Genomic DNA, 24,146 nt, shown 5'->3' with positions numbered 1-24,146 from the left:
TGGTGGTTGTTATCATTTGCTAACTGTGGGAACTTGGGAAGGTTTCTTGAAGTCCCTTTAGCCTCGGTTTTTTCATTTATAATTTGAGATAATATAATCCTTTTTCTAGAGATAACTTTATCCTTTTTGATGGGTTATGAAGACTGGAAAATATTTGTAAAATTTCTGGCTCCTAACAAATGCTCTGGTAGCCTGTGGGAATACGTGTTCACATTTTGGTTAAGTATGTTCTTTTCCAGCCATGTTGCAATTAATACAGCCTCTTTCCTTTATGTTCTATTTTAGATAAGATATATCTTAAATGTGCTTGAGTTCTGGTAACACATGAGAGTAAGATAGAAATTGGTGATTTTCTTAGTTTGGGTTGCTGTAACAAAGTACCCTGGACTGAGTGGCTTATAAACAATGGACACTTCTTTCTCACAGTTCTGGAGGCTGGAAGTTTAAAATCAGGGTGCCAGCATGGTTGGGTTCTGGTGCGGGGTCTCTTCCAGGTTGTAGACTGCCATCTTCTCCTTGTATCCTCACATGGTAGAAAGAGGATGAGTGAGAGGGTCCCTTTTATAAGGGTACTAATCTCATCATGAGGGCTCTATCCTCATTACCTAAAAATCTCCCAGAGGCCCCACCTACTAATGCCATCACACTGGAGGTTAGATTTCAATATGCGAATTTTGGGAGGACACAAACATCCAGTCCATTGCAGTGATGTATCTGTTCCAAAGGTGATAAAAGGAAGTAAGACTTTTTTGGTAAAAGTACTTTTTTTTTTTTGGTAATAAGTAAGACAAGGTACCTGCTCAAAATTATCAGCAAAATCAATAATTTTAAAGCAAGGGGAAAATAATGCATAGTCTCTACTTTCTAATCAGTCCTCAGTCCCTCAGTTTAGTTCAGTAATGATTAATATCATCATGATCATGACCATCATCATCCACTAGGTTCCATGCTCTGTGCTAAATGCCAGAGTACAAATGTAAAGAAGACAGGGCCTGGGTCCCTGAGGGGCTCAGCCTAGTTAACTCTAGGGTAAATGTTGGTGCCCTAATTGTGATAGGTTTGACCTCTAGATTTCTTCTAGGGCTACAATTAGAACACACTGTCAATCTGGAATGAGAGCCAACCAATATAAGTATCTAAAAATTGCCTAAGATGCTATAACACTTGTGCTAGGTATAGCAGGGTGACTGATTTTCTAACAATATTGAACCTATTTGTAAACAATCAGTGTTTCACACCTAGATTTATTTTAACACATACTGGGCTTAAAAAATTATTGTATATATTTGTGTACATGATATTTTGAGATAGATAATGAAAGGTTACTCTAGTCACACAAATTAATGTCTGTCTAATTGACCAAACTAAATTACTCGGAATTTCACATTCACCTGTCAAATATAAGATGAATTTCAAATAATTAAATGAATGATGTTAAGTTTAATATACTACTAAAAGTTGAATTATGAGCATCTTGAAACACTTAGTGAATGATATAGACTAGCACATAGGATATATTCTATAATTACACTGAGTGAGGACTGCTAATGAGATAATTGGGGTATAATTTTATCAATGCTTTTATTCTTTTCACTTCAAATTATTTTACCTTTAGTCTAGAATAAAACAGGTTTGTTGTATCTTTGATTTTGCAACATACATTAATATAAAGTATAAAATACAAACAGCTATTAAGAGGAAGCATTTGTGAGATGCAGTTTTGGTGAATGTGATTTTGACTTTGTAATCAAAATAAAAAAATTAAGCTCTAAACTGAAAAGAAGAGAAATGGACAGGGACAACTATTGTGCTAGAGCACGAAAAGTCCTTGTTCAGGTGCTTGCCGGAATAAAATCTTTACACAAGGGTAGCTCTTCGTTTATATTTACTCAGTTCTGTTCGTTTCCTGCTCAGTCGATAGTCAGCTTTGTATTGTATTTATTCTTGTCATGATGTACTAATTACTTGCCAAAGGCTCTCAGTATTTTTTAAAAATGAAAAATGGTGCATACAAGCTTTGGGAAAGTGAAGTTACAGAAAGAGCCTTTTTGGTTACCTATTAGGGTGCTCACTCAGTAACTCTTCCCTTGTTACTTATTTTTGTGAACAACTCTTTTCCTCTCCTAAGTTAATAAACTTAGTGAATGCTTCAATGCATTCATAGATTCAGAATATTCTTTCAGAAGCTATGATGTAGGCAATGGGCAAATCAATGCTGATGTTTTATAAAGAGCTGATTTCATTGCACAGGACTTGCAAGTCTCTTTGGAAAAGGGATCTACATTTTTGTGATTTATTAAACATACAAACTATAGCCATTATAGTTTGTTTCAGGTGTTTATCATATACTCAAGTGTCTACATAAGGCCAAAATTTTCAGATGAAAACTGAAAAAATGTAATCACCTACATTAAGTCAAGCATTGGAATGTTTTGGAAAAATCTAAAAGAGTAAATTTTTGTATAGAGAATTTGGCAACACTTAGATACAAGGAACAATGTCTGGCAGAAAACATGTTTTATTTGGAGAGCTGGCTTACCAGCAGATGGCTATATATTATAGAACTAATTTTGTGACATTACATTCATATGCAACTCATATATTTAAAATATGAGAATATAACTAAGAGAAAATAATATTAAATTCTCTATGAAACAAGCTTTTTAAAGGTAATTGACCAAAACAACTTTGAAAATTTTACTGAACAACAAACCTTGCTCAAAGGTGCAGCATTAAAGTCAATTTGATGTATGCTAGTTACAGAGTTTCTGAAAATTTAACCTCAAATTGAAACCCTTTAGTGATAGTTTTTAAGTGATTAGTTACAGTTGCAGATACTTTATTCCCTGATCTAAAACAGTCTTATTAAATACATTATTAAAGGAAATGTCCTTATAAGCATTTTTACAAATCATCATTTGTCCATTCTGTCAAAAAGGGTTATCCAGAGTTGTCTGATGTTCTGTTGTGGTTTCTCAAGCCAATGTAATACTATCTTAACTCCCTACCACCCATCTCTCAAATATCTACCTCTGAGATAGAGGAATCTGGATTCTCATGTAACTGGCTCAGCATGCAGTTAGTTTATCCCCACTCCTAAAAAAATAGCTCAAACCATATAGGGAGGCTATAGGTGAGAGTGAGTGTCAGACATGGAGAAGGAGATGTTTTATTTTAATGCAGAGGGCATAATAAAATCAACTTACAAGGCTTGTCTTTTACCATAAAAGATACTGTTTACTAGATTTGAATCTCATTTCCAAGGTAAAATTTTACTTTCCCTACCAATATGTATTTACCTTTCTTAGATTCATACAACCAGAGGCAATATTATACACCAATAATCGTGTCTCCAGTGAAAGTTGTGGGAGCATTTTAAGCAATTGCTCATAAATAATTGCTGGCTGTGGGGAATATAGGGACAAATAAACAGTAAAGGAAGAGGGGTAATGTTGCAAGGTTCATTCACTGTGCAAACAGCCCAGGTAGGGTCCAAAGTCTATAATTCTTACCTCCTCCCTTATTTGAAATGAAACCTGCATGTGACATTTTGATATTTTGAGGTTTCTCCCCCTTATTCTTTACATTGCTGAACTTCTGATGCAGTCATCTGGAAGCCTCATAAAGAGGTGAAGTGGTTGTTCACTATGTCACTGTATGATTGATTTCATGTATGTCACTGTATGATTTTAAGAACATAGGAGAAACTCCTGTGCACACTACCTCACCCAGAGTCTTGCCAAATTCAATTTAGAAGAAATCTCAGTGCCACAGTTAATGCTTCATTGTTTCTCCTCAAGCCAAAGATTAAGTGCTAATGCAAGTACTCCTAAGGAAGGTAGTTCATTGACCTATTATCAGTTACTTATACCTTAGTGGGAATGAGTTTGACAACAGTTTATATAGAAAATAATAAATTTAAAAATTACTTTCTGATTTTTTTCTGAAACTAACAAGTTTTCAGATAAATACTAAATTATTTGAACACATTTTAATTGAAGAATTATCTTTACTATCATAGCTCATATTTATTATCTGTTATATGCTAGTCATTATTCTAAGATTTCATGACAACAAACCTGTATGACAGAGATATGATTATTATTATTACCGTTTTACAGATGAGAAAGATGAGGCACACAAAGGTTAAATAACTTTATAAAAGTCACTGAGCCAGGATTTGCACTTATTAGTCTAGTTCTAAAACCTGCACGTAAACCACTGTCCTACTCAATTATGCTCTCAAAGGTGTGATGGCTGGAACATGTGGGAGAAGGAAAGATATTTGTGAACTATGAAAAGTCTGAAATTATTTTAAAATGTGACTATACCAACAACTATTACAATATGGATACAATTTTTTTATACCAGTGCCTGATGGAACTCTACTATGCTTACAATGATCTGAACATCAGCATAATGGGATAATTAGAACCATAGTAACATCAGGTACTTACTATTCAGCAGCTGATACAATAACTTGCATGACTATTATCTTTATGGTTATTGCCATCATTGTCATCATTATTTATTGAGAGCTTATCAGATCCCAGGAACCATGTTTAGTACTCTACCTACGTGATCTCATTTAAATTTCAGGCAATCTTATGGGTGGTTATAACATTTCCATTTTATAGATGAGAAAACTGAGGCTCAGAGATGCTAAAGTCATAGAATCAGAAATGATAAAGCTAGAATTTTAACTTGTCTGCCTTTAAAGCTTACTTTCTTAACCACTTCACTATGTCCAGAAGTCTAATACTATTAATGCTTCTAGTCTCACCACCACCAAATACCACTTATTGAGTGTCATCTGTGTGCCAGGAAGACTATATCAGGCTAGTTCTATATCAGTATGTCAGTGGCTCATGGGCCAAGCCCAACCAATTTCCTGTTTTTGTAAATAAAATTGTATTGTCAGAGGCAGTTTTACTCTGGTGTATGACTTGAGGGAAAGAATACGGTAATAAAGTTAATTAGTTCTGGCATCTGTAACCAAAGCCAAAAAAATAAGTATCGTCTATGGCTGCTTTTGTACTAAAAGGCAGAGCTGAGTACTTGCAACAGAGATCTTATGGCCTGCAAAGCCAAACAAACTTACTATCTGGCCCTTTACAGAAAAATTTACTGACCCCCGCCTTAAACCATCTTTCAATGTATGTATTATTATTCCCATTTTAAGATGAACATATGAGAATTCAGAGAAATTAGATAACTTGCCCTCCCAAACATTAAAGAATAAGAACTCAGTGAAAAATGCAGGTCTAGAGGACTCCAAAACCTTTTCCTTTTCCTCTCTCAAAACTTAAAACAGCAACAATTTTTATAATTACCAGTTGCAAGAGATTTCCCTAACAACACGTGGTTAACAGTATAGTTTTACATGTTGATGCTGGTATTAAAGATTTAGATATTTTCCCTTTTCAGAAAAATATTAAATTTATCTTACCTTCTGATAATTTACTGTACCTAATTCCTTGAGGATGGATGCTTAAGGGCTTATCTGCCTTATTTTTAAAGTGAACTTTTATGATGTCTCCGACTTCAGCATATAAAGTAGGCCCAAGAAGTCCTGTGAAAACAAATATTTAAACTATGTCTGTATTCAGGGTCACCAAAGGCAGAGTTGCTAAGCAAGAAAAACAAACAGATGATACCAAGAGTGATTGCTACCATTCCTCCTGGTCCTGAGGCTGACTCGCTTATCTTCAATCTGGAAGGTTTTAGCAGCTCATTAACTCAACATTACATGTACACAGATCACAACAGAATGGTAGAAACACTTGTCCTGGACCCAAAAGAAGTCAACAGAGCAGGAGAAATAGTTCTGACCAAGTCTTGCCCAATTTGACCCGCTTTCATTCCTTAGAGATAACTGTCTTTGCTTAAGAAAGATGTTCATTTCAATTACAGAGGGTGATGCGAGAGAGTAGTTACTTTAGATTTCTCTGACATGGGTGTGCTCAGAGACCTAGATGAATTGAGGAACCAAATCACACAGCTCTCTGACTCTGAGGCAGGAGTAGGCTTGATGTATCTAAGGAACAGTAAGAAAACCAGTATGGGAAGAAAGAAGAGATGAGGTGGATGGTAAGTGTGCAGAATAAGGGAAGCCCTATGGGCTATGGTAAGAACTTGAATTTTCTTCTAAGTGAAATGGGACATCACTGGAGCCTTTTTTTTTTTTTTTTTTTTTTTTTTAAGATGGAGTCTCGCTCTGTCTCCTAGGCTGGAGTGCAGTGGTGCAATCTCAGGACCCACTGCAACCTCCACCTCCTGGGTTCAAGCAATTCCCCTACCTCAACCTCCCAAGTAGCTGGGATTGCAGGCATGCACCACCACACCCAGCTAATTTTTGTATTTTTAGTAGAGATGACTTTTCACCGTGTTGGCCAGGCTGGTCTCAAACTCCTGACCTCAGGTGATACACCCGCCTCAGCCTCCCAAAGTGCTGGGATTACAGGCATGAGCCACCACGCCTTGTCTAAGTGAAATGGAGCATTTCTAAGTAAAATGAAAAACCACTTTGTACAGCAGAGACACAGTATGACGTGTATTAAAAGTTCATCCTAAAACAAAAAGTTCATCATAGCTGCTGTGTAGAGAATAGTCTGTGTAGGGACAAGAATGGAAGCAGAGAGATTAGGCAGTATAGGAAAGAGACTGCAGTGTACTGGGCCAGCACATGTAGCAGGACGTGATGAGTAGTGGTTGGATTCTGGACATTTTTGTAGGTAAGGCAAACAAGACTTGCTGATGGATTGCATGTGGCTTGTGAGAGACAGAAGTCAAGGATGACCTCAAGGTGTTTTATCCGAACAACTCGGTAAATGATGTTATTAGTTACTGCAGTGGGAGAACACAGCAGGGACAGGAGGTTATGGGTGCAGAAATCAAGAATGAGGTTTTACTTTCTACATGTCAGGCACTGTGTTAGAAAGTTTCTGGCTACCTGGATCAAATACAGTCCCTGTACTGAAGGAGCTCACAAGCTAGTTTGGAGATAGATGTATGATAGGAGCGACTGCTGAGATATGGGCAAAATACTACATAAGAAGAGAGGATGAAGCACAAATTCTGTCTGGGGAGTTAGGGAAAAAGTTGATGGCTGAGTCAGAATTTGAGGAATTAGATATAGTCAGCCCTCCATGACCATAGTTCATATTCAGGGTTACACATCCATGGAGTCAACCAATTTTGGATCAAAAATATTCAAAAGACAACAATAAAAAATAACACAACAATAAAAACAATACAAATAAAACTATAACATAATAGCAATTTACATAGTATTTACATTGCATTCAGTATTATAACTAATTTAGAGATGATTTAAAGTATATGAGAGGATGTGCATAGGTTATTGCAAATACTATGACATTTTATATAAGGGACTTGAGCATCTGCAAATTTTGGTATCTGTGAGTAGTCCTGGAACCAATACCCTGTGGATACCAAGGGATGACTGCACTAGAATTTCCAAAGTGTAGTCCTTGGAGTCTCTGCATCAGAATCACCTAGGGTCTTAATAAGAGGCAGATTTCCAAATATCACCTCAGCCTCAATGAATCTGAGCTCTGGAGGTGAAACTTGGGAATCTGGACTTTAACGTGTTCTCCTTGGTGATCTTGATGTCTTTGAAATCTTGAGAATCTATGACCAAAAGCTCCATTCCAGACAAGTGACAGAAATCAACTACTGTCATTTCTGAGCCATCCACAAGTGTCATGGGATTGGCTTCTCGCCATTAGGCATCCTAGAAGCAGGAGAAGGAAGTCACAGCACTCATGGAGTTCAGCCAGCATTTGTTTGCAGTGGTGATGATAATTATAATAGGGCTTTCCTGTACTGTTTCCCTTAATACATTCAAGCACTGTAAGTCCCTACATTAATCCTCACACGTTTTTAAGGTAGATATTAAGATCCTCATTTTATAGATGAGGAAACTGAGTCTCAGAGAGTTTAAATATCTTGCCTAATATCATACAGCATCATGATTTAAAGTTTAATATGTCTGTCTCCAGAGCGTGACTTTTAAGCCACTTCTTTATACTACACCTCCACCTTGTATTCATTCCTTTATTCATTCCTTTATTTATTCAATGAATGTCAAGTGCCTATATTATCCTAGGCATCAGAATTGCAATGGTGCATAAAAGAGTAAAATAGATACACCCACTCCCTGCCTTCACAGAGTTTGTAAAAGTCGAACATTTTTATAGTTTGATAACTTTATAAGTTTTTATAGTAGGAAAGACAGATTTTAAACAAATGATCACAAAAACATTCAATTTAAACCTATGCTAAATATTATGACAGAAAAAGATGGAATACTCGGAAGAGTATTTGACAGTGGAATCTAGTCCAATTGGAGGTGAGTTGGGGAATTCTTTCCTGAGGAATTAATCCTTTAACTGAGGTCCAAAGGCAGAGAGGCAAAGGGATGGCCAACGACATTCTAAAAAGTGAGAGTAGCATGCACAAAGGCCCTGAGGTGCCAGAAAAGATGGCCTTTTTAGAGAACTGACAGCCAGTGGGGAGGTGGAGCTTAGTATGTGAAAGGAAGGGGCAGAAGGTGAAGCCGAAGGCATCCTCAGAGTCCCATCATGCAGGGCTTTGTAAGCCTCGTAGAGTTTTCCTTTTAGCCTAAGAGTATCTGGAAGCCATTAAAGAGTTTTCATCAGGAGTGCAACATGGACCAGATTTTGGTTTTAAAATCTCTGGCTGCATTTGTGGAGGATGATCTGGGAGGAAGCCGAGTGGAGAACAATTGAGAGAAGAGATAGAAGACTCTAGGAGAGATGGTGGTGACTGAGATTATGATGAGATGATGAGGAGAGAATATATTAGTGATCTATTTCAGAGATAAAATAGTTGGAACTTGAAGATGGATTAGATATGGGGTAGAGAATGAAGGAAAGCAGTTGCCGTGGATGGCTGATGAGGTTCTGATTTGGAGAGCTGGGTGGAGGAGGGTGCCATTCTCTGAGAGGGAGGACACCGTGGGAGGGCTTTGTTTGGTGGGTGTAGTAGGCGGAATAATGTGCCTCTGCTGAGATGTCCATGTCCTAATCTCTGGGACCTGGAAATATGCTACTTTATATGGCAAAAGAGACTGTGTATCTATGATTAAGAATCTTGAGATGAGACTTTCCTGGGCTGTCCAGGTGGATCCCATGTAATCACAAAGGTCCTTATCAGAGGGATGCAGGAGAATCTGCATTAGGAAGAGCTTGGAAGATGCTACTTAGCTGGTTTTGAAGATGGAGGAAGGGGCCATGAGCCCGTGAGTGTAGGCAGCTTCCAGTAACTGGAAAAGACAAGGAAACTATTCTCCCCCAGAGCCTCCAGAAGGAATGCAGCTCTGCTAACACCTTGATTTTAGCCCAATAAAACCCATTTTGGACTTCTGGTCTGCAGAAATATACTCATAAAAGAATACATTTGTGTTGTTTTAGCCACTAAGTTTGTAGTAACTGGTTACAGAAGCAATGGTAAACTCTGATCTCTGGGACAGAGGTCCTATCTTTCCCTACCCCTGTCTTGCCACCCACGGTTGTCCTATTCCTTTCCTTGAACTCCTAGTCCTGGAGTTTATTCTGATCTTGTGCCTGAAGCTTTTTGTTTGTTTTTATGTTGGCTTTACACAGGACTGTGGAGGTCACAAAGTTCAGTCCTTATTTTAGTTAACAAAGCCTGGGAGGTAGGAATCGGGGGGCAAGGATGACTTGCCCAAGGTCAATCAGTGATCTGGTAGCATTGCTGGGATCAGAACTCAGATCTCTGGACTCCTGAGCCGAAGCTCTCCCTATTCCTTCCACGGGGCAGGCTCAGGCCCCCATCTTTATAGAATAGTCCAGATGTCTACACCTCTTTTGACTCCTGACATGTCAGACTCCACTGACTGACCCCTCTCTTCCAGCTGCTACCCTCTGTCTTGGCTCCTGATGGAAGTTTCCACTGACTATTCCCACCTACCCCAGCTGCCAGTGAGCCCAACAGGGTGCTGACTATGCTGCCAATTGTGTGCCGCATTTAGTTGCCATGGTTCTCTTGCTTGGTTGATCTGTTTGTTGGCATCACATGCCTGCAAATACCAGATGTCCAGAGAAAGTCTCCTAAGTTATTTAACCTAATAAGACCTATTACTTCAGTGGACAGTTTGGAGTATTTATTCAACTTCCCCTCCTGCTTCTTCAGAATTAAGGCAAAACAAAAGGATGTTTTCATAAATGCATACCAAATACTTTCAAGCATGTAGGAAAACACATGGCTAAATGGTTTTCGAGCTGCTCTTTAGCTCCTCCATCAGCCAGATGGCCTAAAACCCTTCTCACCCTCTCCTTAGTGCCCAAAGCTGGACTGGGGAAAGGAGTGGCCTACTTCAGGGCTTGGGGAAGCCAGCACAGCATGTACCCAATTTAGTGCAGTTGTGGAACGGGAAAGGACTGCAGAAGGTCAGCTAATCCAATCCCCTGCTCTTAGGTGAACAATGCATTACATAACACAAGGTAGTGATTGTTGCAACTATTTCAAAACTCCTTCAGGGACAAACATTTTATAATTTGTCCCTGAAAAATATGCAGACTCAAAACTAGTGAATTTAATTAATTATTTATTTATTTAGAGATGAGGTCTTATTTTGTCACCCAGGCTGGAGTGCAGTGGTGTGATCATAACTCACTGCAGCCTCAGACTCCTGGGCTCAAGTGATGCGCTTGTCCTAAATGACCCTCTTGCCTTAGCTCCCCCAGTAGCTGAAATGACAGGTATGTACCACCATGCCTGGCTAATTAAAAAAAAAAATAGTCCTGTGTAAAGCCAACATAAAAACAAATATATATATTTTTTAAATAGAAAGAGGGTCTCACTACATTGCCCAGGCTGGTCTAAAACTCCTGGCCTCAAGCAATCCTCCCACCTTGGCCTCCCAAAGCGCTGGGATTACAGTCGTGAGCCACTATGCCCAGCCAAAACTAGCCATTTTAAAGCCCAAGACAGAATTCCTAAAAATGACCTCAGCTGTACTCCCTCACCTGCCCAAATGTCCACAAACCTTATTGGATGGGCATCTTCAGACCTCCAATCCTACAGCCCAGCCCCCTGCAATTACAAGAACTAACAACAACAATAGTTCATGCTGCAGCAGTGAGGCTCATGACTTTTTCAGGGCTCAGCTACAATCATACCCAGCAGATGAGTGGAGCAGGACATAGGGGAAAGGTACGAATAACACAGGACTAGTCTGGGGATTGGGAGAGGCCACATAGTTAATGGCAGTGTTCAAATCCAGATCTTCTCAGTCAAAATAAAAGGCTTTTCCTTCACACCAGATTTGCCTCCTTTTATCAACTATTATAGAGACACAAAGGTGAATAAGATACCACTCCTGCACTCCAGAAGTTCATAGTTAAGCAACTTTGGACATTCAGGAAGAGATTACATTAAAATGGACGTCAAAATGCCTTTGTTCACATAAAACAAATATATTCTGAGACACACAGGGGTTGACAGAAAGGTGCAAAGGTCTTACACATAAATTGGAGACTGTTCTCACCAACTGTCAGAGTCTACCTCCAACAAGGTTAAATCAGGAAATCACTACAAAACTTAATCTTCTGAAAGGACTTTGATCACAGTACCCTTTTCTTCAAAAACTATCCATGCCTTTTTATTGTTTAAAAGTCTTCAGCCTGGAATTAGTCCTTTCCGTCTCTCATGGCATTTAGCACAATGTCTCACACAGCAAAGGGATTAAAATTTGCTTAGCTTGGCAAAAGCCACAAAAGGTACACCTTCAAATACCGGCCCAATTCCTCTTTTCCTGGCCCTAATGAGTATGTTTCCCACCTATATTCCCTTCATCTACCTACAATTTAATTTAATTAAATAGTTCTTAAGTATCTATTGCACATGCTAAGCTTAGAGCTGGAGCTGTGAAAATGAATGGACTCTGTGATACAGGACAGGACATCCTTCAACTTCCTGCTCACAACTACAAACTTAATTTTATTTGCAATGTTATCCTCTGCTTTCCTGGCCCCCCATGAAGGTGGTAGCCATTCTACCGAAGGCCAAGCCAGCCCAGGGTTTGAATCCCAACGCTTCCTGCTTCTTCTAAGTCTCCATTAATCAATCATTCTCTCTCAGATGTTTTATCCACTCATTTTCTATTGGAAAGGACTTCATGGCATTTCTATAGAGTCTTGCCTTAAATATTTAAGTCTCTGTATTCCTTTTTATAAAATTCTCAAATATCCTTAAGCTCCTCAGTCCGCCCCAGAACTACCCTGTCTCCTCCCATCTGGAACCAAGTTTCAGGGAAGAGTTATCTATAAGACCCTTCTGCTTCAGTTTCCTCACCTTCCATTCACTCCTCAACACCCTGCCATCTGGTATTGCCCCACTATTCCATAACAAAAGGACCATATTTTGGCCCTTCTATTAATAGCATTTGACCCTTTGCCTCCAGGATAACACATTCTCTAGATTTCTTCTCCCCTCACTGAACAGGCTTTTTCAAGCTCCTTTGGTAAACTTTTCTTTCTTGGCTCATCCCTTGGACTTTGCTGCTACTTTGAGCTCTGTCTGCAGCCTTCTCTTCTCATCACATCCTCGCTGGGTAACTTCACACCCTCTACATTCTTCATTTGCCATCTTTGTTCTGATGTCTCCCAAATGTTGACAGCTAGCTCAGATCTCTCTTTTGAGGGCCAAACTTCTACACCCGTCTGCTCACTTAACATCTCTAGATAGATATTCTATACACACCTCAGACTCCAAATCTATACTTATCACCTTCTCTCACAAACTATCTCCATTTCTTAAATTTTCTTTATCACTGAATGGCACCCTATCCATTCTGCTGTTCAAAACAGAAACCTTGAAGTCCATAACAATTCCCTTTTCTTCTTCATTATCTACATCTAATGAGTCACCAAGTTTAATCAATTTTAGCTCCTAAATATCTTTGGACTCCATCTTATTTTCCCCATCTCAGCTTCTCTGCTATCTGGATTGATACAACAGTCCCATGACTACTTTCTCTGGCTCTGGACTGGTCTTTCTCCAATCTATTCTCTATAATTGGACAAAATAATCTTTCTAAAGGACAAATATTTCTCCTGCTGAAATCCTTTTAGGGACTCCCTATTCCTCTCAATATAAAGCCTAGCATGGATCCCTGATCCCCATCTAGTTGCATCTCTTGTTAATTCCTTCCCTGAAGTTTGTGCTCCAACTGTGCTGATCCAGTTAGGGTTCCACAAATATACCATACTCTCACCTCCAAACTTTTAAACATTCTGTGCCTTGGTTTAAAATGCATCTACCACCCAACCCTTTGCCTCCCCGCTTGGCTTTCCAAGATCCTACTCTTTTTTCAGCTATCAATCTAGAAATAGAAATACTTTCCTGACCACCGGACTGGAGATAGGTCTCCTATGTCCTACTACAGAATCCTCATCATAGTTCTTCCTTATTACTCTACTGTAATTGCTTGTCTATCCATAGGTTATCCCCAGTAGTTGATTAGCTCCTGGAAATCAAGATCCATGTCTTATTCACTTTATCCCAGAGCCTGGAATGTAGTAGGTTCTCAATATACTTTTTTTTTTTTTTTTTGAGATGGAGTTTCGCTCTGTCACCCAGGTTGGAGTGAAGTGATGCGATCTCAGCTCACGCAGCCTCTACCTCCTGGGTTCAAGTGATTCTCATGTCTCAGCCTCCTGAGTAGCTGGGGCTACAGGCGTGCACCACCATGCACAACTAATTTTTGTATTTTCAGTAGAGACGGGGTTTCACCATGTGGGCCAGGCTAGTCTGGAACTCCTGACCTCAAGTGATCCATCTGCCTTGGCCTCCCAAAGTGCATGAGCCACCACGCCTGGCCTCGATACACAATTATTTAAAAATAAAAGAATATTTAAATGCAGATTTGTTTAAAATTAAATAAATATATAAATGAACACATATGAAGAATATATAAATGGGTGGAGAAATATAGATATATAGATATCCATAATACTATGATATATATAATCTAAGTTATGGTTAATAATAGCAGCAACAATAACAATAATGTAGCTAACTTCTACTGACTGCCTATTATGTGTCAGCATCATTATAAATACTTTGTACTTATTAACTCAATTGATCCTCTTAATATCTTTAGAAGGTAGGGATTAATTCAAGGTACTGGGGGTGTATAGAAGAGCGAAGATTTAATTCTGCTGGTATTGAGGGGGTGTCAATGTATTTTCAGAGGGAAAGTGGATTCTGGGTAGGTAGTAGTGAAAGCCTTGGTTTTCGGTGAGATTGGAACCCTAGGGAAGAATATCTGGTGGGGATACTGAGCAGGAGCGGTAAAAGAAGTCTGAGAAAACCTAGGGGAAGGGGCACTAGAAAAAACAGGTAAAGAGAGAGCTTCAAAAAGGAAGAGTGTTAAATGTCCTAGTAATGTCTAGTAGTAAAAGAACATAGGCTCTGGCACCTCAAGTCCTAGGTGCCCTTTTGTGAGAGTAATTTTAGTAGACTCATTCATACTAAAGCGGATTAGGGAAGGAATATAGGCGAAGAAATGTAGAGAATGATACAGAGTTGTCATACAGAAAACTGGTAGTGAAGGAAAGGAGAGAAAAGGAAAAGGCAGGCAGGGTCAAGGGGAGATTTTTTTTTTCTTTTTCTAGATAGGAGTTAACTGGACATGGTTTGATTTGGTTTGGGTTTGGTTGTTGATTTTTAACTGAAAGGAAGACTCCCATTGACTAAATATCGAAGATTAAAGGAGATCAGAAGAGGCAGGACAGACTAAGATGATTCTGGGAAAGACAGCAGGTCTTCATCTGATTGGGAAAAGGGACAGGTGAATTACTGACAAGGGGATTCAACTGGAGGAAGTTCTCCCTTGATGGTCTCTATCATCCCTGTGGAATATGGTATCATAGTTAAGATATTAGAACCCTATTCAACCCAGTCTTCTTGATAAAGGAAGAGATGAGGAAAAAAGAAGAGCTTTTCTTTAAAAATTATGGCTATTGTATATATCACACTAAATAAACAGGAGAATAGATGGGAAAGAGATGCAAAAGAGTCAGCCATACATAGTTCCTTTGAATGAATCTAGGGAGCCAAATGGAAGCAAAATATCATTCTGCAAAGGCACATCTATGCTCATTAAACTAGACCATAATCTCCATGAACCCAGGATATGAGACTGTCTTGTCCACTGTTGCATCCACAATGCCTATTTCAATGCCCAGCCCATACCAGGTACTCAATAACAGTTTTTTAGATAAATGAATAAAAATTCAAACACTTAGAAGTTTTATTTAGCTATTTTAATCAAGATTAAAAACAGAGCCAGCTTCGTGGGTATGTGACCTGGGCAGTTTCACAGGGCCCCATGCCCCAAAGGGCCGCTGGCTTGGTTTAATGCTTTGCAGTCACTGTGAAATTTTCAATAATATAAACAAAAGGACCCACATTTTCATTTTGTACCAGGCCCCACATATTATGTAGCCTGTACTTCTTAAAAAAAACCACATATTTCTATAAATTTTCAGTAAATGGATATTTTAGATACATGTGAATGCCAAATTACCCATAGAAATTTATCTTTAAAATTTAAAAAGTAAATTTCAGGCTTACCTGAAATGGTAGATTGTGGTTTTTCTTTCTTAAAATATGGTTCATACTCTCTGTAGACAATTTTCTTAAAGGAAGTTGCAGAAAGATTCAAACTGGAAATAAAATACAAAAACTAATTTGAAAGGCATATTCAACATCTATTTCTCACATTACAAAAAAGTAGGTCTCTCATATCTTCAGACTTCTAGTAGAATACCAGTATCTTTATTGTATTTCAGAAGCCCACAGTTTTATAAATATGATCAATAAGTTAAATTAATGAAATAATTATTGATCTCTTCAAAAATATCCTGTTGTGATAACTATTTGTTCACAAGTTAATCTACCCTAATATCATTCCTCAGAATCAATTTTCTAAAAAGAACCCAATATCACAGTAGAAACCCAAACTGTAGGCTTAGATTTTATATGATTAAAATATGACAAAATCCTTTATGAATAAATATATGAGCTGTTTTTCAACTGATCAATCAAATACAGTTTTAATCTACTGGGGAACATGGTGAAAATGTATTGATTTGGTGGAATTTATTTCTAGTTGAGAGGTGAGAGATGGCTAATGGAGTAAAAGCTCTGGGATTCATATTGGAAACAAACAAATGAAAAAACTGTTTTGGAAAGAGTCCAAGAGATACAGTTGATAAGTGGCAGAACCAAGTTTAAAAAATGTGAAACCACTGCATTCATGATTTTAAACAAAATTAGAGAGACGACAGACAACAGGGAGAGTTGTGAGTGGTGGGTTACTTTCCTGTTTTTGCTGTTGTTGTTATTGTTCTGTACCTCTAAAGGCAAATCATTCTTATCCTTGTCTTAAACTCAAAGATGAGGGTAAAAGGAAAGAGAATCTGGAGAAAATACCTTACAAATGTCTAAATCAGTTGATCAGAGTGGCTTTGTTTTGCTTCCTAATGTGGGGACAGTGGCCCAGCCATAATCAAGACATAACAGCACCCACATATGCCATGACTTCTGTATAGCGCGGTGGCTAGGGTGCAGGCTGTGAATTCAGTATCTCTGGACTTGAAGGCTATATCTACCTCTTATTGCTTTACTTTGAAAAGTTTACTTAATCCACTTGTGCCTCAGTTTCTACAACTATAAGATGAGATTAATACTGAAATCTCCTTCACAGAATTGTTGTATAATTTTAAATAAGTTGATATGTGCAAAAGGCATAGAGCTGGCACACTAGAAATACTCAATCCATGCTAGGTAGTAATATTATTTTGTAAATGTAAGAAGAGTTAGTCTTTACCCTTCAGGTTTTCACAGAAAGCAAAAAAAATCTGTAGTTACCGTAATGCTCACAAATTTTAACATGTGGAATACAGGAACTGTGTTAACATGTGGGGGCAGAATTAAAGGAGGCATGTAAGTACTTTTAGAATAGCTAGATAGAGAATGTAGTGGATTCTCCATCACTGGCAGCATTCAAGTACAAATTAGACAACTACTTGGTAAGGTCATTGGTGCTGAGGGCAAGGGGAAAAGTAGAAGGTTAAAGCATGGAAGGTGAATATGAATTAAATGATCTCTTAGCATTCTTATAACTTGAGCATTCTAAGATTCTATATACTAATGTCCCTAATGTGGAAGTCCATTTTTATTTACTTATTTTTAGTACAATTGAAAAGTTATTGTCCTCCCCTGCCCCAGATATTTAATACAGAAATGTAGATGATGGTGTAAAATCTTTACTAAAAAATATCAGTCTCTTACGTGGAGTAATTTCAACAGAGAGATGTTTTCTAACATGTTTTACTGTGTATGCTGTGTATTCATACTGAGGTATGTCTATTTTGATTTGAACAATTTCTATTGGAAAATAATCTATCTGATTAAAAAGTTACAGATGATATGAATTGAAGCAATGCGTATGATGAGTTTTTCATTTATAAGGATTGTTTAAAGATGATTTGTTCATAATCACAAAATCATATAAAGCTAGAACCCTAGAAGGAAAATGTTTGTGTATCTTTTCTTCAATATCTCTTTGTATACATGTGAGTGACTAAACAAGTTTTCTAAGGAAATTTTTGAAAGTGTTCACCTTAGACTTGGAGCAAGAATAATACATACATTTTACCTTTAAAAGGCATTGTCCTGCTAATATTATATGAAATAAGTAGATAGATTTCTGCTTTGTGCTAAAATACACTTTGCCAAAAGATGGAGTTGTCTATGTTGATAGTCACCTAGTGAGTATCATAGCTCTAGGGGCAGGACAAGTTAGAACAAGTTCTTAGTTTAAGCAGCCAGATATATGGATTAGATTTTTCATAAGAAAATGCTAGAGAGAAGTGATATGATTTAGGGTTAAACAATATGACAGTTTGTCTGGGTTGTGTTTCTATGGTTTTGACTCAACAATTGCTACCAGAGGAACAAATCTCCAGGACTTTGGAAACTTACCCACAGGGTGAGGGGACAGAATGACCAGTCATGGTTCCCCGTGTGTACTCACCATGTGAATCAGACCTTTGCCCTATCTAGTTCTGCCTCCAGCATTTTGCTTGTTATTTTCAATGCTAACTACAGACAAGAGACAAAACTCCCAAGCGTAAACCCAGCATGCTACAAGAAAGCCAACAACCAAGTCTGCATTCTGCTCATGAGCAGGCAAGATTAGTATTAGAAGGACTGTTATTTTCCTTGGGGTTTTAGCTTACGGCAGTTCCCGAAGGGTGTGGGTGTGACCTAGATGATCACTTTGAAGTACGATATTTAAAATGATTATTTTTGAGAAGGAGGGATCTCTTCTTATTATAAGACCAAGATGGTATGTAATACCCTCCAAAATAACCCAGTTACAATGAGAGTTTTAAAAAGGTTAATATTATACACTAAAACATCTCAAAATATTACATTATTTTTTGGCAGATTACTTTGGTTTTGTAATTGTAAAAGAGGAACACATCTTTCATAATGAAGTGTGATTTAAGGAAAAAAAGTGAGTCACACTAGCAAGTTTACCATTGAAAAAATAACTAACTGGAAATATTGAGTAGACTCTATGATTTAGTTAATTTCTGAAAAGTCTTATTTTTAACATTTCAATTAGAAAAAATAGTTTGCAACTCAAGGATAGTATTTTATATGAATTAAACGTCCTCTCAGTTACATATGCCTTTAAATAGCCAGGGTAAACCATATCCCAGGACATGATAAACAGAGAGAAAAAATGAAGAGTCACATTCAATAGGATAAATAAGTCAAATATGAAGCAGAAAAAAGGTGAAAGTACAAAAACATACAAGAACTGATGGTATTTTCAAAGTCATTTATAAGGCAGCAATAAAATTATATGACAAAAAGCACAAGGTGTTCATTTTTAGTTTTAGAAGATGAAGCTATGTAGACAATGGAATAAATAATATGTAACTAGGAGTCTCATAAAAATACTATACAACTAAAAATCTAGAACAGGAGTTTGCAGGAAGGGGCTAATGAGGGAGCAAGTGCCTGGTGCCTTTGAATTAACCAATATAGAAGCCAACACAAACATACCAAAAAAACTGTATTGAAAATAAACTTGAAAAGAAAGCAGCATCTAACCAATCAAATGGGATGCTTTCTATACCCTCAGAATGATAAACTACATTGTTGGAGGCAAAATTAGCATTTGCTCAGTTTATTTAATTCAGTATACTCTCTTATTAGTTATATGTACTTACCTGAAGTTAAAAAAAAAAAAAAAAAAGCCATGACATTGCAAAGGGAATGTTCTCTAAAAGAAATAGATTTTCCTGTCTAGAGAAGCCCACCCGGACTCCACACCTGAGTTACCTTGAGTTTGTGGGCTCAGGTCGGTAGCTCCAACTGATGCCCTGAGCAGCCACGTAGAACTGCCTTAGCTGTGCCGCTTCTGTCCCTTGGCTCCCCCAGCCTACCCAGCTGGTGCCCAAGACCACCAGGACCCAGAGGCGTGGGCAGCCTGGGAACATGCTTCCTTTCCTGCTCCCACTGGCTGCCACCACCCCAGGACCTGGGCAGCGCTTGCCGAGCTGCTGACTAACCCCACTCCGGGCTGTCCCAGCTGCAATGAGCTCTGGAGGCTGTGGGTGGCAGCGTCCTCCTCCCCTGCAGTTCTTGCAAACGGCGGCAGCAGTAGCTCTGGCTCTCCCTCCCTCCGCTTTTTCTGGGGCTTTTCCTGGCAGGGGTTTGGTGAGATCACAGCTCCCAGTGACCAGAGGTATTAGGGAGAGCAACCAAACTAGTGACTGTTTTACTGCAGGTGAAGAAGGGACAGAGATCAGAGGCTCTAGCAGGCGGGACAATGCCCAGGGATTCATGAGCCGGACAAAGCTCTATCCCTCCATTTCCACCCGCCAACACCACGGAAGCAGTCGTCCGTTACCACTGACCTGAGGCTTGCCTGGGTCCAAGCTCACACTTAGAGAACCTTCTGTGCAGTGCAGTGGCACCCAACCACCTTGAGCAGATGGCTCCCCTTTTGATATGAGGAAAAGAGTATTGTGCCCTGTTACTGGGCACTGAAACACTATTTTCGAGTGGTGAAGAAGCAGGGAACAAACACATGGACAAGACCTACTGCTCTGAATCGCCTTCCTGGCCTCTATCAAGGCACAGTTCTGCCTTGATAAGGGCCTGTCGCCAGCTAAGCTGCAGCATAGCAGAGGGCTTGAAGAGCTTGGCTGAAAAAAATCAGTTGTCCAGATTTCAGTTTCACTTACTAGCTGTGTCGTCTTGGGCAAGTTACTGTACCTCTCTGTTCAGTTTTGACATCTGTGAAATAAGGATGACAATAATAGTTTTTCCTCATAGGGTATGTTGGGAGGATAAAATGCTACTGTAAACTATAGTTCCAGAACTTAACACACAGCGGCTAGGCGCAGTGGCCCACACTTGTAATCCCAGTACTTTGGGAGGCCGAGGCGGGTGAATCACCTGAGGTCAGGAGTTCAAGACGAGCCTGGCCAACACGGTGAAACCCTGTCTCTACTAAAAATATAAAAAATTAGCTGGCCGTTGTGGTGGACACCTGTAATCCCACCTACTCGAGAGATTGAGGCAAGAGAATTGCTTGAACCCGGAAGGTAGAGGTTGCAATGAGCTGATATCGTGCCGTTTTACTCCAGCCTGGGCAACAAGAGCAAAACTCCATCAAAAAAAAAAAAAAGAAAGAAAGAAAGAAAGAGAGGAGAAACAAGGAATCACAAATTTATTACTATGATCATATTTTCCTGTCTCCAGGACCCCTTGTATTCTTGTTTTTCTTGAAGGATCTGACTGTTTCACACCACCTTAAATCTTACTTTGCTATTGATAATCTGAGAATTATATTGTCTGAGGCATCATAGTGACTTGTCCTGGGTTCCCTGTATCTGCATGGCTCCAAGTTTCTGTCTTATGCTTTATGCATTCAATAAATTGTAATCTGGCACCTCACATGAGGTCTCTGTTAATCATATCAGGCTCATCAACAGCCTCTTCCTCCCTCCCCACTCCCCGCAATATTCTGTCTTTTCTCCTGTGCTGATATTATTGCACCAACGTAGAATGCCCATTTTCTTCCTCTTTGCTGGGCCATTCTTTACAGTCCAGAGTTCTGCCTATCTCCCAGATTCTGGGCTCAAATTGACTTTTCCATTTTATGAACTATTACAACACTATTCAAATTATATAATCATGTTAATTACCTTTTGTTATTCCATGCAGGTATCTATTGTCTCCCTAACTGAACAGTTGCTTACACTTCATTATCTACAATATTATCAGTGTCTCCCAAAGTTGGCAGACCATCAGAATTCCCGGGGGAACTTTTACAAAATGTAGATTCTGACTCAGGAAACAGGGTTGAGACCAAAGTCCTAGAACACCTAGCCTATTGATTGCATTTAAATAAGCAGTCAGAGATGCTACTGGCAGTGTATCAGAGAAATGTTTTGAAAGCACTGTGTTCCTAAATCCCAAGGTTACTACCAAAATTGTTGCAACATTATTGTAACCTTTGAGTAGGCTGCTTTTTCATTTGCATATTTGCTTATGTATATACAATGTACGTGACATATTTATTGCATTACATTTTACAGAGACAAGATGACTACTATAATTTTTGGCTTTTTTTTTAACATCAGTTCCAGATAAACACTGTATGACTTTCAATGACCTATTTATTAAACATGGGATTTAAAGAACATGTAACACACATTTGTTCTTCCCTGTAAAACATTAAGGTGATGAAGAATTTTTCCATTTCTCTGACTTTCTCTTGCAGTGTAGGGTGTGTGATACATAGTTGCTGACTGACCGAACGGTCGAGGTGTAAATAGGACAACCATAATTGTGTGTTATTATACTGATGGTAAATAATGTGATGTATACAGACCTTACTGAATCAACCATAAAATAGAGGAACATGGCATTTGGGGAAAATTCTTTTAATTATACATTTGAATATTGGTCTTTGGGTCATTTGAGGGACAGTGACTGGTGGCAGGGAAGTCCACGGTGACATGTGGCCTTCTAGCTTGATTCTTGGCCTTCTGCAGCCTCTGGTGCCATCCAGAGGACTCTCTAGAAGCCTCAGAGCAGAGGTCCAAGAGGCCTCATCAACAGCAACCACTGGAGACTCCAGAAGATGCTACAGGAATTTCTTCCAATTAGAGATGCCACCTGCTTTCCAACAAAGTGGAGAAAGCCTTCCTTCAATCAAAAAATAAACAGGTATTTTTATTTCTCCACAGTCTGGTCTTCTTGTGAGCCAGATGCTCCAGTCTCTTTGGTTCACTGGTATTTCAAGTAACAGATGAGTCAAAGGACAGAGACTACTGCAGAAACATTTGCTCCTGGATTCTGTGGCTTATGTTACACGAAGAGAAGAGGTGGGACAGGAAGGGGTGGTAGGTTGAGAATTTGAGATTGTACCACAATCCCAAACTCAGGAAACAGGGTTGGTCCAGAGCTGGTCCAACAGACTGGTCCAGAGCTAATCTAAGGTAATTCCGTGTCTTTGATTCACAGGTGTTTATGGAAAACTGCAGCAAATGCATTATAGTTAAGTCCAGTGTAGCAGGAAACTTGATGTTCACAACAGGATCATATGGAGGCTGAATGAGGTAACCAGGAAAAGGACAGGTCTCTGGAAATGAGACCAAAGAAATTTAAATAATTATCATTTCCTTAAAAAAATAAAAGAAAGAAAAAAATTGCTCATCATATCTACACCCTGAGGCTCAGCATAATCTTTTCTTTCTAGATTTCGAATATTCTGCCATTCAGGCCTTTTGTAGGACACTCAACTACCCACTGAACTTTTTGGGAGAGGGATAGCATCAGATTATTTTTGTTTTTCCAGCAGGTAGCATAGGGAATTGACTCCATAACAGTTCGTAAACATTTTTCAGCAGTCCTGACTTCTGCTTTGCAGGCAAGGCCACATCATCACCACCTAGCAGTCAATAATGGAAATGTTACACATCCTGAAATAAGTTATGTCTTGTTAGGACATTTCTGTCCTGGAGGAAATGAAAATCCTTATGTGAACTCTTTTGTAACTCCATTGTCATACCTGTGTCCTACTGCCAACACAATTTCCTTCATGCCTGAAAATTTAATACATACTTAAAATTTAATACATGATTATGTAAAGAAAAGTTAAGCTTTATAGTATTCCATTTCTCCCTATTGTTCTATTTCCTTCGAAAATATCTTTATAGGGACCTTACCTTAAGGACTCGGGTCAAATGCAGCGTTTGTAAAAACTCCATATGTTCCTAGGTGGCTAAAGAACAGAAACACAAGGATGACAACCATATACTGCTTAGTTCTCAACAATACAGTCCAACACATAGTATTTCCAGAAACCACAAATTACCATCCACCCTTGGAATTCTGCTTTAGAAAGGAAAGAAAAATAAATGCCAAAGAAATATTCGATACCCCACTTAACAGCTCTGGGTAATTTGCATTGCATTTTGCACCCACACTAAGTTATTGTTGATGCTTTATGTACTGAATACCTGTTATACCCTCTAAGTTGCTGCAACCTCTTCTAGATGAGAAGAAGTAGTTACAAAATTCTTGGCATTAACACTTGATAATCTAACGATAGTTTTCAAAGGGGGCAATATGCCCCCTAGGGGTGTTTTTTTGATTTTTATAACCATCAAGAGTTCTACTGATATTGAGTGGGTATGGGTCAAGGGTGCTGGATGTCCATGACAATAGAGTTCATATAAGGATTTCCATGTCCTCCAGGGTGGAAATATCTTTAAGATATCCAGCACCCCTGCCTCCTACCCACTCAATGTCAGTAGAACTCTTGTTCATTATAAAAATCAAAAAATACCCTTGAGGGCATACTGTCCCTTTTTGAAAACTATTGCTAGATTATAAATAGCAGGGGGTATAGGACACAAAAGAATTGTCCAACACCCCACATAACTTTGGAATATGTGCTCAATATTCATACAGGTTAAAAATCTCTGAGCCTGGAACTCAAGCACTTTACCTGTAAATATTAAGCATTTTTT

At 38.7% G+C, this 24,146-nt stretch overlaps 2 protein-coding genes across 2 annotated transcripts in view; both read right to left on the bottom strand.

Annotated features, from left to right (window-relative positions):
* F5 (coagulation factor V) overlaps nt 1-19,595 on the bottom strand; it is a 92,096-nt gene extending 72,501 nt beyond the window's left edge. Inside the window, 3 exon segments of the mRNA XM_032161045.2 lie at nt 5,450-5,572; nt 15,649-15,740; nt 19,438-19,595. Of these exon segments, the coding sequence (XP_032016936.1) occupies nt 5,450-5,572; nt 15,649-15,740; nt 19,438-19,595 (373 nt within the window).
* A 2,441-nt stretch (nt 19,596-22,036) lies between these two features.
* Nucleotides 22,037-24,146, bottom strand: part of SELP (selectin P) — a 40,396-nt gene continuing 38,286 nt past the window's right edge. The window contains exons 16-17 of the mRNA XM_032161042.2: nt 23,340-23,395; nt 22,037-22,649 (exon numbers count right to left, since the gene is read on the bottom strand). Of these exons, the coding sequence (XP_032016933.1) occupies nt 23,341-23,395 (55 nt within the window). The 3' untranslated portion in view covers nt 22,037-22,649; nt 23,340. The remainder of the gene's footprint in view (nt 22,650-23,339; nt 23,396-24,146) is intronic.

Source organism: Hylobates moloch, unplaced genomic scaffold, assembly GCF_009828535.3.
Source record: "Hylobates moloch isolate HMO894 unplaced genomic scaffold, HMol_V3 SCAFFOLD_8, whole genome shotgun sequence".
NCBI classification, from domain to species: Eukaryota; Metazoa; Chordata; class Mammalia; order Primates; family Hylobatidae; genus Hylobates; species Hylobates moloch.
The sequence above is the reverse complement of the archived record's forward strand: the minus strand, read 5'-3'. Positions and strand labels throughout refer to the sequence as shown.